Genomic DNA, 17,510 nt, shown 5'->3' on the forward strand with positions numbered 1-17,510 from the left:
AGGGCGGGCCGTCGGCTAATAAGAGGCCGCCTCGAGGGAGGAGGAGCAGCGAGCAGCTCTCCTTTTGCTGTCTGTCGGACGAGCCGGTGGGGAGCAGCATGGCCAGCTACAGCGTGGAGGAGCGCGGCTGCCCCAACAGCCTCGGCTACAGGCTGTTCTTCAGTGAGTTCTCCCCCGGGGGAGCCGGGCGGGCTTAGCCGGGGGGCTGCGGGAAAAGCCCGGTGCGCGGGGCGCCCGCGAGCGCGCAGGGCGGGAGATGAATGAAAGAGGGAGGCGAGCGAGCGCGCGCGTGCGTGCGTGTACCTCGGGAGCGCATTTGTGGGGCAGACAGGCAGCCTAGGAAAAAGCCACAGCCGGGCTCCGTTTGCTCCTCGACGCCTTCTCCTCTGGAATCGTGTCCTGTAATTGCTTTGATAGACGGCGAGGCTCGATCCTGGATCCTTTCCATGGCGCTCTGCTTTTTGAAAAAGTTGCCATTGCAATGTCCAACTTGGAAGCGCAGTCAGGGAAAGGGCTTCTCGGCAGCCCCTGTGCGGGTTTAATTTGGAAGCGGGCCCCCTGGGGCGAGTTTGCGTTTTGCGCCCCTGCAAGCGGCTGGGACAGAGGCGCTAACGCGGGGCCCTCCCTCGCAGGGTTGTTGTGAGGCTCGTGCAGCGCCGGAGCGGGCGCCAAGGGGTTTGCGGACGCTGCTGCAGTTTCCCCTCGTGGGTAGCCTGGTGCCAGCCCGCTGTGTCAGCGTGAAAGGGGCTTGTCCAGAGAGCTTTTATATAGCTCTGCAGGGATTTTTCACAAGAGAGAAGGGGAAGGGATCCCAAATGCACCAGCACAGCCGTCATGCTGCCATGGGAGTTTCCCAGCTTCTCCAAGGCCTAATATTTGGGGTGGGGTGGTGGATTAGGCTTGGCGCATGGGTGTGTGCTCCTGCAATCTCAGTCACCCTTAAATCTAGGGCTGGGCCAGGGAATTGGGTTTGGGACAGGTGCATCACCTGAATCCAGTGCCCCTCCAAACTCTTGTATACAAACACACCTGTCTTCCTATGTGGAGATTCAGGGATGGCTGCTCCAGCCATGAAATCACATCCTGTAATGCTATTATTATAGAATGGCAGCGGAGATTTCCCCACTTCTGTGATTCTTTGCTGAGCCCCAGTTACCAACCCTCACTTTTGACTCCAGAAGGATGCGGTACAGAAAATAGAACAACAAATACATGGAACGTAGCATGCAATGCATTTAGCTGTGTGAGAAGAGTACCTTTGAAAGCATTTAGCTATTCTGAAGGAGGAGAGAAGATGGGGGAAGGGAAGCTGTTGGAAGGAAATGAAAGTGCGAGATACAGCTGCCCTTGGACGCTGTGACAGAGAACTTGATATATGGAGAAAAAGTCATTGCCCAAGGTACTAGAATGGGACTGATGCTGTCATAAAAGTTTTGTGTGTGGTGAGGTTTAGGATGACTGGTCATGGCATTAACTGTCCTATTAAGTGGCTATGGCCTAGTTTGCATGTCACATTAACCATAGTTTGTTTTTAAACTATGGTGTAATGTTAACTGAGCAGCATGCGACTCAAATGTTCCCAAGGCAGTCCTTTCTTGCTGCTGTGCCACAAATGAAACAAGCCGGAGTCTGACTTGCTATGTCATCTGACCCAGGTGGTTTGGAGATTACAAAGGTAGCTCACCTGGCTCCTACCCTCACCTTTCAGAATAGTTAAGTGTACTTAAAGTACTCTTTGTATATGCTCAGATTTGCTTGCTGGCTTTCCACTGGCTGTTTTGAAATTTCTTGCCTTCCTTGGTGCCCCAATAGCTGGCAGGTGAGCTCCTGGTGTGCTGTTCTCCTCTAACCCTCCCCCATTGAGCAAACAGCTGTTGGGTTTAAAGTCTGAACCAGACTGTCGGATATGGGCAGTGAAGGTGGCTGTAAAATGAAAAGCCTCCCGCAGTATAATCCTTTAAGGCGATTTTCATTTCTTCCTGGTAGTGCTCCACCTCAAAACAGCTTCAGTTTTTGCTGCACAAAGAAATGACGATTATCCAAAGTTTTCTTAACTGATGTTCCTGGTAAGCTGAAAAAGCTGAATCATAAAACAAGTCCACTGGGGTGAGAGACTGCCATGCTTTTTACTTGAGGCTCCTAAATCCACACCCAGGCAATATCTTTATTAGCAATATATAATTGCTAAAGGCAATATATAATTAAAATACCAAAGCAAGGCACCAGCCATTTAAAAAGAGGCATTGATGGGAGCAATTTGTGCAGACACTGAGACAAGGTGTGCTAGATCCTATGCCTTGACAGGAGATTCTTTTTTAAGGTAATGCTCCAAGATGCATACTCTTCTAGATTGAGAAATGCAACTTGCAGTTTGTTTTTGGTGACTGCTGGGAAAAACTTTTTCCTAAAGTGACTTAAGTACATGAAGGTATCTACCCTGCTGTCATCCATTCTAGTGGAAGCTTGGCTTGGCTTGGCTTTCTGGCAGTTAACCTTGCCTGTTAATCCAGGAAAGCCATGAGTCCAAAATTAAATGAGCCTCTGAGTCCAGACATACCTCAGCTAATAAGTTTGGACAAATGGATAGGTCCAGGTAGTGATGATTTTTCTCATCACAGGCTACCAGGGAACTGGCAACCTTCGAGTCTTAGCAAGGGAGACTCCAGTGACTCAGAGTTCGTTTCAAGTCCTGTTGCCCGGTGCCATTTGAACTAGAGGTCTTCTGCTTGCACAACATGTTCTCTGCTGCTGAGCTGTGACCCTAAACCCACATGCAACTTACTAGGTCCTCTTTTCAGGAGTGTGCAATGCCATAAGGGAGCAGATTTTCCATGGCAAAACTTGTGGGTGGGTAAATATATCAAACGTGTGCATGGGGCCAATTATTTGGGTCTTTCCCACCCCCGCCAGCTCCCCCAATGAGAGCGAAAGATTCTGCTTGGGTGGAAAGGTGCAGGAAAAGGGTGCAGCACACATGGCTGCAGTTCTCTCTCCCCTACTCAGTCCATAACACACACACACACACTGTGTTGCTGTGTGTGATAATTTCCTTGGAGAAATGCCATGTAGGTGTGTAGGGGGTCTAAAAGTAATGGGATTGTGACGTCTACTGACATCTATCCAAGTACCCTTAACATTGTGCACTATGACGTGTAGGAAATCATTTTGTTCGTCTTTGGAGATATAAGCTAAACCATTACAGGGCAACATATCAGCCTCAGTTGTCATTTGATAAGACTGGAGTCCGCTTGCTTGTACAGGTTTTGCTGTTTCCAGAGGCTCCCGTGGTTTGCACTTCAGGGAGAACGCCTTCTGAGATACCTTGTAAAACTGAGCGCACTATGCTGGAGCACAGAAGCAGCAGCAAATAGGGCTAGCCCAAGCCCTGGGCTTAGCTACCTGGCTGTTGCAGGTCACAGTCTACAGGTGTGTCTGACTACTGTGGAAGTGTGCCTTGGAGATTGCATAGGCTATCTGAAGCACTGCCGTTAGCGATGGGAGCTTTAAGCTGTGACGAACCGCTATCACATTTAGTGCTGTCTTCTGAGAAACTAGGTCAGGTAGGAACTCTGCAGCACACCTGCTGTTGCACTGATTTCATTGGTGCCAACTTGTCTTTGTTTATAGGCATTCACATTCTTTAAACTTTCTATCCCTGGTACTTTGTCGGCTTTATTTTACTACTGCATGCATTAAAGATAATAAAAAACTTGGACATTTCCTTTGTTTTTCAGAAAACGATAAGGGACAGTACATTTCTCCGTTCCATGACATTCCGATACATCCAGATGCTCGCAAGGTAAGGCTTGCCGTCATAGTGAGCAGAACTTCGTGGGGATTCACCCTGCAGACTGTATAAAGGTGACCCAGTCCCTAGATGTAGAGTTGCTTGCTCTTAACAGGGGACAAGCTGTGTGTGTTCAAAGCAACTTCAGCCTAATTTCTGATCTATTCTTGACAACTTAAGGTAACTGCCTTGGCTTTATTAACCAGTGTTACTTAAGTAAAACTTGACATGAAGGGAGGAATAATCTTAACATAGCATGTGCATGCAAATTAATTTTTGTTCTTAAGTTGGGATGGAGGGGTGCAACTTTCCCTTTACTACCATTGTTCACTAGTCATTAGTGCCTGTTTCAGCCCAACGCTCACTTTTTCTCTTTTCAGCTGTAGAACAGAGGTTCCCAAACTGGTCCACAGACCACCAGTGTGGTGTAGTGGTTAAGAGCGCTAGACTCGTAATCTGGGGAACTGGGTTTGCGTCTCCGCTCCTCCACATGCAGCTGCTGGGTGACCTTGGGCCAGTCACACTTCTTTGAAGTCTCTCAGCCCCACTCACCTCAGAGTGTTTGTTGTGGGGGAGGAAGGGAAAGGAGAATGTTAGCCGCTTTGAGACTCCTTTGGGTAGTGATAAAGCGGGATATCAAATCCAAACTCTTCTTCTTCTTCTTCTTCACCAGTGGTCCACATGCTTCATTTAGGTGCTGTATGGTGTGTCTGTGAAAACGCAATATAAACAGCACAGTGCCTTACAATTGGTTACAATAGGCAGACAAATCGTGAAGTGGTCTGCTAAAAATCCTCAAAGTTTTCAAGTGGTAAAAGCCACTCCAAAAAAGCTTCCAACTGGCTGACTCTTCCAGCAGGAGGAAATACATAACTGTCTCATATTATTGGCATTTTCATGTTCTTAAAGCTGGTGAAGCTGGTTCATTGCATTTTGTGTCCAACTTATACAGTGTGATGTTGCCAAAATGAAAAACCCGTGGCACTGACTTCTTAGCTATGTTAGATTCCCCCGGTAGTTTTCTTTCTCATCCTTCTTTCCAGATTTTAGAAATTCATGTTTTTTTTATATCCATGATAGTACTCTTCCCCTATAACTTGTTTGGTATTGAAGGGTTGTTATTATTCTTAGCAACCTATCTTAAGCTCATATTTGTACACAATGGCCAGCTTCAAAATGTAACAATCTCAATCTGATAAATCAAGTTTTTGGGGCCTGAAAGTGTACTTTTTGCCTACTCACCACATCCCTATTCCTTCTCTCCTCACACCTTCTGCTTTGGCAGTTATATCATGATTTGGTTTTGCCACAGTTTCCTGTTGTATCTGAATTGGGAAACAATGATTTGCAAGCGGGGATTGAACAAGCACATCAAAGTAGGGCTGAGCACTTCAGGCACAAGGAGTTTTATCAACCCAATAAACCATCATTTATTGGCTCAAGTGTTTTTTATAAATTTTTGTATTGCTGATACGAGGGGAAAAACCAGACAGAATATTATTGCAACAGTGGACAAAGACAAAAAGATCATGCACTATAAATGTAATGCACCACAACATATATTATGGGCATTAAAGCAGATCAGGATTGAATCAAGTCTTAACTATAGTTTTTTGGATCAAGAGCATTAAGTCTGAAATGGAGCAATGTTTGTTTCACATTTTCTATAGCTTTTGTTGTTTCAGCACTTTTTTGTTTCCAAGTAGGCCTAGAGGCATAACTTGATGCAGTGAAATCTTCACGTTATCTTCTGGAAATACTGTAAAGTTAAATAGTGTTGTCTTATTTGGGCAGCCCAAACTGCCAGGTCATGACATATTTTTAAAAAATTATTGCTTTTCAGATTTTGGGCTATAAATATCAAAACTCCAGGTTGGCTAACAAAACAAGAGCAGCACATAATTGTACCAAAATTTTAAAGCTCACTATTAAAGAAACCCAAATTAGTTAGCCACGATCAGAGCAGCATTAACAAGAAAAACACTGTAAACTGTTTTGCATGAATGACCCTGTGGTTTTTCTCTCTGTGTGTGCGCGCAACCAGCTTAGTTTATAAAACAGAATGGAAATCTAATCTCGTTGGTAGTAAATGCCAAGCTCTGAGGGGGCAAAAGGAATAGCAGGGTTGAAAACTAGAATTGAAAGGAGAACTTAAGTTTAAGTAGAATCTTGGCTAATTTTAGGCATGTACAAATCGGATAACTAATGGCCACTGTAAATGGTGCTCTTGGGCACAATTTACCTCATGTGGCAAGCAATAACTCTTTCAACAGAAGGAATGGGATTTGGCCGTCACTTGATGCATGGTACCCCTTGTTCACTATATTCCATTTTCAGTTATAAAGTGCTCAAATACAGTTGAAAACAACCCCGCAAATTCAGCCACTACTATCAGTGGAGCAAGGAGTAGAGGCAGGGGCTTCATGTGAGGTTTTTAAAGAAGCCACCTGTGGCAGCAGAACGGACTTTGTGTACAATGAAACCCTGCCCATTTGAAGGTGCCATGCCTCTTGCTTATCTGTTCGAGACACAGGTATAAAAGTTAGTAGGAACAAGCGGACATTTTATTGTCCCAGAAACTAGATGATACAATACAGTACTGATTCTCAGACTTCGCTTCTCTTTGTTTTTATTGCAGGGATGGCTCTCCTCGTTATTCTCCTGGGTTCTCCACAGCTTCAGTAGCAGCCCAGATAGGGAGTCCAGTTTAGGGCAAAAGGTTACATTACCCAGTCTCGTCTATAGCTCTTGCTCCTAATCCTCGTATTCTTAAGATCTTGAGAGGATTGGAGAGGTTCTAAATTTATCAGCACCTGGGCTACTGCCCTTGTCGTATGTTAAATGTATATGGCCTCGTTGTACCTTTCCGTGCTTGCCAGGGCATGGCAAACTGGAATGCTGCTTATGTTTATGTATGAAAAGGGTGTGGGGCTCTCTTTGCCTCAGGAAATAGCTACAGAACTGTCTGGGATTCTGTCATAAATATTTCCATTATTATTTTAATATACTTGCAGGCTGGTTTGTAATTTATATGAGCTACATCCAGAGCAGTACCAGTGGCGTTTTGCTGATGCGGTTGTGCTTCTGTTTCCTTTCCTTCCCCCCACGCACTCCACAAAACCTTCCCCAAAGGGTCCTTCAAGCCTCTGGAGCTGATTTTGAGAGCTGCAGGGGACAGAAGGGGAAAGTTGTATTACGCTAGTACAAATCTCTTGTTAGGGGAACAGGAGCCTTGGATACTGCCTCAAGGCTCCAGGGTGGTTCCAATCCACTTGACTCAATGCCTGCATAATTTTTAGCACATTTAATTCTGTTTTCTTAAGAAGCTATTTTTCCTTCTGAAGGAAGAAGGGATGTCCCCTCCCACCTCGTTCTCAAAGTAGGCTGTTGATAAAAGCCAATTCACTCTTCAAACGGTGTTAGGAAACTGAAGTCTGATTAGATAATTTTCTGAGATACGAGCTAGGTATTTGTGGGGGGTGATGTGTTTACCTAATAAAGGCTTTTAGTCCAGAATCCCACATACTTAAGAGTAACCCCCATTGTGCTTCTGAGTAGACCTGTATAGAATTTGCAGTGCGAGGTTCCTTTGCAGGTCTCAAAATGCCTGTCGGAATTCTAGCTTTTAAAAAAGGCACATTTGAAATAATGGTTGCGAGGAGTGTCCCTGGTACTTCATGCCAGCCAGGTTGTTCATTCCTGTATTCGATGGATAATCCTAAATGACGTTATCCTTTCTTCTGCCAGGCTGGAATTTGCTCTTCTGTGGCTGCTATGTAAATGCAGTTTATTTAAAAGAAAAAGAAAAAAAAAAGAAAATCTGGACGTGTAAAATCTTAACCTGCAATTGAAAGCAAAATGCATTAGCACGATAATGATCTTCAATCATTGAACTTTTGATTGTGTTCTTGCATCTCTTGCGTAATGGTCTCTATTAAATATCAAGTTATGCAATGAAATACCAGGTGGTTGGTGTGTTTTTTGCTTCCATTATGGATTGAAAGACTCAAAAGACAAAATTGTCTCCCCCACTGATGAATTCATGAAAGCTGTATAGTTTTCACCCCATTCCTTTATTGCAGCCCTGGGGGGGGGGAATTACTTGAATCCCGATGGCTTTGCTATTTTTACTTAAGATCTATTATCTAGACAGTTATATTTTTAATAAACGAAATTAAATGCTCAATTCTAGATTTATATGGATATGGTATATACCTCTCTGGTTTCTTACTCTTTTCAGGATGTGTTCAACATGGTTGTGGAAATACCTCGATGGACCAATGCTAAGATGGAGGTAATGGCATTATATATTTGGAAAGCCGTAGTTCCTGGCTTGGTGGCTGCCTCTTCATTAAAATCAGCTTATCCGTGAAAGATAAAGCCATTCTGCATCAGCATCTCTGAAATTTGAAATTTTCTGACTAGTTAGTAGTAAAAAAACTGGCAGCTATTCTAAATCTGCAGGACTGTGCACACAATTCGTGAGCAAGCCCTATTGGACTTCTGAGATTTCATGGTTGCTGTCAATTTGAATATTTAACTTTGAAAAGTAAAGTTTGAAGTACCTACCGTCCTAAAATTGGATTGCTTGTACATTCTTCTGTTAATGCTAAACTTAAACTAATTCTGTTTCAGATTGCAACCAAAGATCCTCTAAACCCAATTAAGCAGGATGTGAAGAAAGGAAAACTACGTTATGTCGCTAATGTCTTTCCCCACAAGGGATACATCTGGAATTACGGTGCTATTCCACAGGTATTTGTCTAGCTTTCTTTACTTTCAGATGTCTTTTAATTGCTGAGCATAGATGTTCATTAGGCTGCCCCTGGAAGTGTTATGTTTCCTTGAAAACATTTTAGCAAAGCAGCATTGTAGCAAGAGCAAAACACTAATGAGGAGGAACATGTAACTATTGCATGGACAACGGGATGGCAAAATCTCAGGAGAAAAGTGAGAATACAGTCTATGTTGTAAACAAGGAAGCTGATTGTGCTGCAACTGAATCAGCTGGCTTTGCAGATCACAATTCACATATCAGGGTCATCTTGAAAAGTACACAAGCAACCCCTCAATTTATGTAGGTGTTGCATTCCAACGCACACCACACGTTTAAATGAAATTGTGTATATTTGAAACACAATCGAAAAAGCTTGCAAAGACCCCATTTTGAGGCCACTTCCAGGTTTGGCGCAATGTGAGTATGTGTGCACATATCGGACATGCCTGAAACGGTCGCTGCCTGTATTCAACCCTCAAAAAGCCAGCACAAGTCACAGGGGATAATGAATGCATATGACTAAGACTTTAGAAACATGCCATTACAGTGCACTAACCAGACTTTTTAAGAAGAAAGACGTGAGAGCTTGCTATGGAAGCTATACTGTTAGCTTTATCACTGTAATACTGACTCTCTTACGTTTTGCTCTTTTCTTTACTTCAGCTAATTCAATTCCAATACTTGTTTTCTAGCTGGCATCAGTCCCTCCCTTTGGTCAGTTTGTTGTACCTCACTGATCAATCCTCTATTTCATGTGGTACAGAGGCTACAACATACTGTCAGACACTTCCTCCCGCTCCAGTTGGCATTGTGGTTACGGTTCTAACCACCTTTTCTTCAGACCTGTCCTACTCTGAGTTCCCTCTGACCACAGAACTACTCAGACTTCCTCTGCTCAATCATGTATTCTTGTCCTCAATAATTTCGAAGATTTTTATTTTTTAATCTTAAACATGTATTGAGGTAACTCCTACTTTCCAAATTGGCAGCATTTGTTCCAGCTAAACTTTAGATGGCCAGCATAAGGGATGCTATGGCATCATTATGTAAACTTTTCCGGAGCCCTGCCCTTGCCGGGGTTTTAATAACTCTGCTTCTGACCTGGAAGGAAGTTAGGTCAATTTCTATTAAAGCAGTCTGAATGGCAACTTCCCTCTGGCATGTGTTATCAACACATCCATATTTCTGTGTAAGGTAGCTAAATGCACGCACGTGGAAGTCTCTTCGACTTGAATTTATGCGAGCGTGTTCTGGTTAATGCAACAAATCTAACGGCAAGTTGAGGTTTCATAACTAGATCTAAAAATTTCCCTGCTCCTTTCATATGCAGGAAAATGCAGTGTTTTGTGGATTTGGTAAAGCGTCAAACAAATGGCCTAGATTCAGCTAGGAAAAGCAGACTCCTTCCTCTGATTCCTGAATTTTCTTGTAAGAAATATATCACAACCGCCAGCCATACTCTTGTGGCTGTCAGTGGACAAAGTTGTCTGCCTAAAGAGCATTTTAAGAGAAAATACTTTTTAAAAGACGTAAAACTGCAAATGCCGTATAAGCAGCCAATTAGCAAAGTAACTGTATGTGTGCTACATATAGCCTCTTCTTCTTTTTAAAGACATGGGAAGACCCAGAGCATAAAGATGAAAATACCGGCTGCTGTGGAGATAATGACCCAATTGACGTTTGCGAAATTGGAAGCAAGGTAACGTGTTTTTTGAAGTTGTGGTAGTCTGCATTTAGAGCTGTAAACTGTTGTTTCAATCTCTCTCTTTTTGTCCACCTTGGTGAAACTTTACACTTGAATGTCTTGCTGAACTGGACTTTTCAGCTAGTTGCCCTATGCAAACTTGGGCATTATAATTTTGCATCATGGCATGGTAAGGTTGCAATGAGTTTAAATCAGCGGTAGGTAACTTGTTCTGCATATACAACCGTGCTGGAAATGTATTAAGAATTATAGGGCTTGTTAGTGGGTCTGTTTGCTTCAACTGATTTAATATAGCGTTCATAATGGATTCTAGAATGTTTTGGTAGCAGAAACAGAGAGTCCTATGGTACCATAAAACGGAATTATTGTGGCATCAGCTTAAATGGACTACAACTTACTTAGTCAGATGCTGGAAATGCTCTCCTCAGCTGGAACATATGCCTGCATTGCTACGCAGAGAAAAGTTTGTAAAGAGTGAGGCTAAAATAAATGCCAAGGCTTACATTTCTACACGGACTCTAAATACTATTTAATAGTTGCCAAGATGTGCGGTGTAGAAATAATAAATTATTATTATTATTATTATTATTATTATTATTATTATTATTATTTTATTATATAAGTTAGACTCATGCTGCGGTATTGTCTTAAAACCGTTACCCCTGAGTTAGCCCTCAAAAAAGTTTGATACAATGATAATTAATATTATGACATGTGAAACATCCGTCTTTTTTATCACCCATATTCTCAGTCTCTCTACAAACATCTGTAGTTATACCTTTAATCTGAAAATAAAAATAAGAAAGATGAGCTCCTTGGGAAAACTTTACACCAACTCACAAATACCTTGGTTGGTGAGTGTTTGTCCCTGGTTTAGGCAGAATAAGTGGTTCAGGCCTATTGCTGAGCAATCGGTGAGCGATACTACAGTACTTAACAATTACGGCTTATTTGAATTGTTTGTTCAGTCTTTCCATCTTATTAATGAGGAACATCTACTCAATCAGGTGTGCAGCAGAGGAGAAATAATTAAAGTGAAAGTGCTGGGTGTTCTGGCGTTGATTGATGAGTCCGAAACCGACTGGAAGGTCATTGCAATCAACACTGAAGACCCTGATGCTGCTAAATTGAACAGTAAGTAGCACTGAAGTGATCTGAACTTTTCTTCCTCTCCCTTCAAATGCCCAGCAAGGAAAGGTGAGGTCTGTGTAGAGCTCAGGTAATATGTTTGTCTCGAGAACAATGTATTCCCAGATCCATGGAATATGTAGCAGGTTGTTAACAAACCTTTAGCAGGACGCTAACATCACTACTGCACAAATCTCATGGATGGATGGTAATAATGGTAATCCTTCTTGCCTCGAAGGGACTGAAGTCTTGAGTAAATCAAAGTTTTGTAGGTTCCACTTCATTTAGAAGAGGTGAAACTTATACTACTGGTAATAGCATGAGCAATAAATATTTGGACCAAACGTTGTTTTCCAAGTTACTTTGAGTTTCCTGGGGCAAAAAAAAAAAAAAAGACTACTAAATTTAGTAGTAGTGATGAGAGTGTGTTAAGTGCTAGAAACAACAGTTGCTTTGTTTACAGAAGGAAGTGCAAGCATTTAATTGAGACTTTGCTACGTGGAGTTTATCTGTAGCTTGGAGACCCAGTTACAAAGAGCAGGAAGATTTTTCCCGTGGTGTAGTTGGAGTCTGTGCCTAGATGGAGCCTAAGGTGTGGTCAGAACTTCATAAGTCGGCATATTTTATGAGTCATGGATAGGAAAACTGCCAGGTCTTGGTGTTTACACAAGAAATAGTACCTTTCTAAAACACCAGCCTAGCTTTGAATTATTCTTCACTGCATGTGATTTCCTCTCGACTTTCTACACACCAGTTAAGGCAATGGGTTGTTGTTTTTTTAGTTTGGTGGGAGTTCTTAGATTCGCCTCTTCCCTGTACAGGGGTGGATTTCTAGTGGGGTTGCCAACTTTGCCCTTGCAACAAGAGTCCACTGAGAAAGATAAGAATATTGCTGTGCTAAGTTGTAGATCTTGGCTGTGGTGCAGAAAAAAAAAGTACCCATGCAAAGTGATAGGTTCTATCTATCTAGGTTCTTGTATCTGTTTGCAGGCTCTCGGCAAACCTTTAATCCATGTTAGAACAATTGCAACTAGGCAGGAGAATGGATATGGTGGCAAGGTTGAGGGGTAAAGCATGTTCTTGAATCTAAGGCATGTCCTTTTAGTGTCCTGTAACTAATACTCGTAACTGGGTTCTGAAGGCATGGTTCTTATTTTTATTTATAAGATATTAATGATGTCAGGACGTTGAAGCCTGGCTATTTAGAAGCGACGGTGGACTGGTTTAGAAGATACAAAGTACCTGACGGGAAGCCGGAAAACCAATTTGCATTCAATGGAGAATTTAAAGACAAGGTATGTTTGCATCTTGATGGATAGCTGTCAATGTCTGAAAAGAACGCCTAGCCTCTTTCACAGTAAAATGGCGTACCAACTCCTTTTCGGTAATTGACAATATCATGGGGGGCCAGAGTTCTTCATGCTTCATTCTGTGGGGAAAGTAGCTCCTGATGAGTGCTTCATTTCCTTTAGCTGGAAGTTAAAAACCTATTAAACAGACAAATGTACATACAGTGGTACCTCGGGTTACATATGCTTCAGGTTACAGACTCCGCTAAACCAGAAATAGTGCTTCAGGTTAAGAACTTTGCTTCAGGATGAGAACAGAAATTGTGCTCTGGTGGCGCAGCAGCAGCAGGAGGCCATTAGCAAAGTGGTGCTTCAGGTTAAGAACAGTTTCAGGTTAAGAACGGACCTCCGGAACGAATTAAGTATGTAACCAGAGGTACCACTGTATTCTGTCATATGTTTGTTTACACACACACACACACACACACACACACACACCCCAACACTTGTAACAGCTCAGCCAGTCTCTCATTGAGAGACATAGGCAAAGTGCTTTTAATTCCCTTTCTCATCTGTTAGGCTGTATATTTATTGCTTGATAAACCTTGACTGTTCATTTCTTGTTTTTCTCTTTTCACTGAAGACAACAAGCACATTTATTTATATTTCTCTGTCCTGTCACTTGGTTAGAGGTGAAGCTGCAGCATTTATCTTCTTCTTTTAACATTTCTATGTTCAAATCAATACACTGATAAGCGGTAGTGAGCAGTGGAGAATGGCTGAGGGAGTCAGTCAAAACCTCTGCTGCTGTTCATGCCAAGTTGGAAGAGCCCTTTGTCTGTGTCTTACCATTGCAAAACTTTGGCTGGCCCTCCATCCTATGCCATTTCAAAGTACAGCCCTTGTTAAAAACTAGTTGCCACCCAGAAATGTGCCACTTCAACATTATTTTTTTAAAGGAGATGCATTGTTTCTGTGTTCCTTGAGAATGCAGCACATAATGAAATGGACAGATTAATACTAGAATGCCATTGACAAACTAGGATGGGACATAATGCAGGCTTGTGCGGTTATTGCCTAGATTTTATCTTGACTAGGGAAGTACTTGTTGCATTAAACACAAGGCATTGTTGCATTGCAGATATTGAGAAGAGGCACTGAATTTGTTCTGTTCTCTGTTTCATAGGACTTTTCAATTAAGATTATCGGAGACACCCATGATTACTGGAAGGCTCTAGTAAATAACAAAACAGGTGGAGAAATTTGCTGGTAAGTTGTTGTTCTTCTCCTTCCAGTCTTGGGCTTTTAAAGAGATGGAATTAAATGAGAGGGACTATCATACAGCTCACACAATGCCTAAAAATGTTGCTGTTAGCACTTGCACTCCTAACGCAGGCATCATTTTGAAATATGTCAGGGTTAAGAATGTATTTCAGTATTTTCATATTGAATAAATATGCTTGGAGTGAAAATGTGGCTACTTCTATAATTGAACTTTCTCTTCTAGCACAAATACAACTTTGCCAGACAGCCCTTGCCATTGTGATCAAACATCTGCGGGGGCTACTGTGGGAGAGGTAAGCAGATCTATTTAATTTCTATGCCCAGGACATGTAAGGACACTCTTCTAATTTGCATGGCTGTGTGCATTTCATGCAAAGGTGCAAAAGCTGCCAAGTGTGGTATTGGCTGTAGAACTCAGCATCTTGGAAATCTTTCTATTCAATGTCTTTAAAAGAAGATGGCTGTCTGGCAAAAAAGTACCTGGCAAAATCTGTCATGGTCCGAAAGTGGCTCCTTCCATGTCCCAAATAGTTCACTTACCTATATCCTCGTGAACAAGGGATGCACATTAACCAGGCTTGCTTTATGCCTTCTACATGGTGCAGAACTCTGGTGTTGTGTATGTTTTGTTTATGTAAAGCACAGCCTACACCCAGTTCTGAATGTTGTGCATCTTCTGCTCCTGGGATGGTGACTCCTATTGCACAGCCATCATTTTGAGAGAAGAGACTGTCTAATCTGATTAGTAGTGCAGCCTGTGCCTGTTAGTGATTACCTGGATAATTGTAAAAAAATGCTAATACTATTTCCAGGTCCCACCCTCCCATATGTTTCAGTAATACCGCTTCATTGACACCATGGGCAGAAATATCCTCCTAAACCCATGTTTTGTAAATGATGGGAAGCCCTCATAAGAACGTCCATGCAAGTGCTAGGAGAGGCTTAGCTTCCTTCACTAGTCCTAAGGCTGTTCAGGCTGTATCAGCTTCTGTTTTTTATTTTACTGTGCAAAGAGAGCACACTGTACTTCCACCCCCCTCCTCTTCTCCTCCCCCCCCCATAGGCCTACATTTTCTACTCTTCCTCCCTTCCTTCTCTGCTCTCATGCAAGGAATAGAAAGTTGTCACTGTGAACCGTGATGCCTCCCCCTGCTCTTTAGCTGATCATCTGGGGAAATGCAGGGATGCTGCCTAGTATAATGACCGAAAATGCATCTTCTAATGAATTTGGTTAAATGTGAGTGCAAAATAGCTCCTTGATTCTGGGTGGGGTTGGTCTGCAGCAACTACAGAATGCTAGCTCCACACCAGAATGCCAGCACTTGGTTCTAGGACACATCTTTTTAGTCTCAAGTTCCAGCTCCTCAGATATATAGTTTTACTGGGAGCATCAGAAGAGTTACTATTTTTCATCCAGTTAGTACCAGAAGGGGCAATAACTGGATGGCATTTAATTTATTACAATTATTGCATTTATTTCCAAAATCTTATGTACTGATGTGAAAGAGAAACTGAGTTTTTAAATTTAGCAGAAATCCTGGGTTTAATGCTCTCTTTTTTCCCCCTAGGCACCTGCCTGCGGACCTGCCGATCCAATACCACCAGAAGGTAACTTTAATTCAGAGTGAATTTGAGGTGTGTGTGTGTGTGTGTGTGTGTGTGTGTGTGTGTGTTCTTGAAGAGTGGGAACCATCAGTTAAGAGCTCTCATTCTGCATCCTCACCTGTATGGCACTGACCTTTACATTTAAACTACTACCCTATTAGAGCTCCTGCATTCTTTATCATTTGTGTAGCACTTCTGACAAGTGATTATGCAGTGCCTTAGGTGTCTGTAAAACTGCACTTGTCTAAAAAATCTGTTAATGCTTACAGGAGGTCTAACATCAATATTTGACAACCCTCACTTTATGACCCAGTTTCCCAGGAATTACATCTAGTGCAACTTTTCTCTTTTTCGTTCTGAGTTTCCAGTAAATGTTGAAGGGCTGTCTTTCTAGTATGCAAATGGTCCAGTGTAAGCTCAAGACATGGTTGCAGGTGCAAAGCTTGCAGCGGCCCTTCTAGCCAAATCCCTGGTACCTGTCCACTTGCCAGTACAAAGGACACAAGCATTTGTTTGCCTGCTCTCTAGCTGCTTCTAAAACATCCAGTTTTAAGAACAAAAGCCAGGATAAATTATATGGAAATTAGCACTGAATACCCGGTATGCACGAAGTTTGCTTCACATTTTGAAATGATGATTTGCAATGCCTTATAAAGAATTTTTGCCAGGTTACTTTATGAGGCTAAAGTTTTTGTCTCCTTTCTCCATTTCTTTGCCTTTAAAACCCAGTGGACAGGTGGTACTTCTATGAGAAGTGACCGAAGCAGATGCTGCCGTAGTTGCTACCACAACACCAGGAAACACTTGTGCACAACTAGATGAGAACCGAGAACTTCGATTTCAAGAGCAGTCCTGTTTTGAAACATGTAAAATAGTTTATGATGATGTAACAGATTTTGTGCTTGGAATATATGCTCGAAATACATCGAGATCCTAGCATCGGAGCAGTTCTTGTGTAAAACTTCAGCCTGACAGTCTTCAAAATCTACTTGCACATGATGGCAAATCACTGTTGCATGACCCAGTTGTGTGTAGATACCTGCTTTCGTTGCTTATGAAGAATTTTTGCTGAAGCTCATTCTGAAGTCTTGTCTCCTTCATGTTCTTTTGAAATCTCATGTGATCGTGAAGAGAGAAGCGTGCGTAATGGAAGATGGAGGAAAAAGTAAAAAGAAGCGTTGGATTCTGAAACGTCCCCCCCCCCCACTCCTTCTGTTTTAAAAACAGCAACATTATTATGGAAGTCAGAGATGCCTCTCCCTGTCACCAACCTTACCAGCTTGAGATGAGGCGGAAGTACAACACTTTTCAAGCAATCCTTGCGTTAGCTATGGCTGGTTTGGTAGCTCTGATGCCTAAGTGTAGTCTAACCCTCCCATCTCACAATAAATTATGGCCGCAACTTCCTCACTGCAGTGCTTGGTAGGTAGAGCTGCCATTGACAGGTTGAAGGGGGGGATAATGACACCCACTACTTGCCTAGTTGGTGGGCATGCTCCATGCCTCCTTGCCTGTCCCTTGTTCACTGCCCCCATCATCCATACTACACTGATGCAGATATGTCAGGAACATATCTTTCAGGTTGTGGCACTGGCAAGAACAGAGTAGACATGTAGGCCGGGAATTCTGCATAGCACTACCCGGCTGTCGCCCCCCACTGGATCCTGTGGCGACTGGGGGGTGGGTAGCCTAGCAGCATTAATGCTGAGTGGAGTTTCTGGCCTGTGCACCTATGCTCTTAACACTGAATATGCACAGGGTGGGAGTGGGGCTGCCATAATTTGGGTGGCAGTGCTGGCAGGTTTACATGTACCACACAGGCCCCCAGCTAAGCTACATTTGTTGGCAGCAGTAGACTGGCATATTCTACTTGGTAGTAAAAAGGATGATCTGGAAAGCTCACTTAATGCAAAATTATAGAGTCAATATCAATAC

At 42.7% G+C, this 17,510-nt stretch overlaps 1 protein-coding gene across 2 annotated transcripts; it reads left to right on the forward strand.

Moving 5' to 3' along the window:
- Positions 1–5: 5 nt before the first annotated feature.
- On the forward strand, positions 6–16,653 carry PPA1 (inorganic pyrophosphatase 1). Of its 2 annotated transcripts, XM_079976548.1 has the most exons (12): positions 6–162; positions 3,735–3,799; positions 6,426–6,506; positions 8,028–8,081; positions 8,423–8,542; positions 10,177–10,263; positions 11,277–11,403; positions 12,565–12,692; positions 13,873–13,955; positions 14,194–14,263; positions 15,539–15,578; positions 16,305–16,653. In XM_079976548.1, the coding sequence occupies exons 1-12, from the start codon at positions 99–101 to the stop codon at positions 16,331–16,333; spliced, it is 948 nt and encodes a 315-aa protein (XP_079832674.1). In that variant the 5' UTR covers positions 6–98; the 3' UTR covers positions 16,334–16,653. The 2 variants fall into 2 exon arrangements, with proteins under 2 accessions (XP_079832674.1, XP_079832675.1); XM_079976549.1 differs by lacking the exon at positions 6,426–6,506.
- The last annotated feature ends 857 nt before the right edge of the window (positions 16,654–17,510 follow it).

Source organism: Podarcis cretensis (assembly GCF_951804945.1).
Source record: "Podarcis cretensis genome assembly, chromosome: 5".
Classification (NCBI taxonomy): Eukaryota; Metazoa; Chordata; class Lepidosauria; order Squamata; family Lacertidae; genus Podarcis; species Podarcis cretensis.

Excerpts from the sequence above, each read along its gene's own strand:
- PPA1 (XM_079976548.1), top strand. The coding sequence starts at position 99 with ATGGCCAGCTACAGCGTGGAGGAGCGCGGCTGCCCCAACAGCCTCGGC. Across the intron at positions 163-3,734 it reads CGGCTACAGGCTGTTCTTCA|AAAACGATAAGGGACAGTAC; the intron begins GTGAGTTCTCCC and ends TTTGTTTTTCAG. Across the intron at positions 3,800-6,425 it reads TACATCCAGATGCTCGCAAG|GGATGGCTCTCCTCGTTATT; the intron begins GTAAGGCTTGCC and ends TTTTTATTGCAG.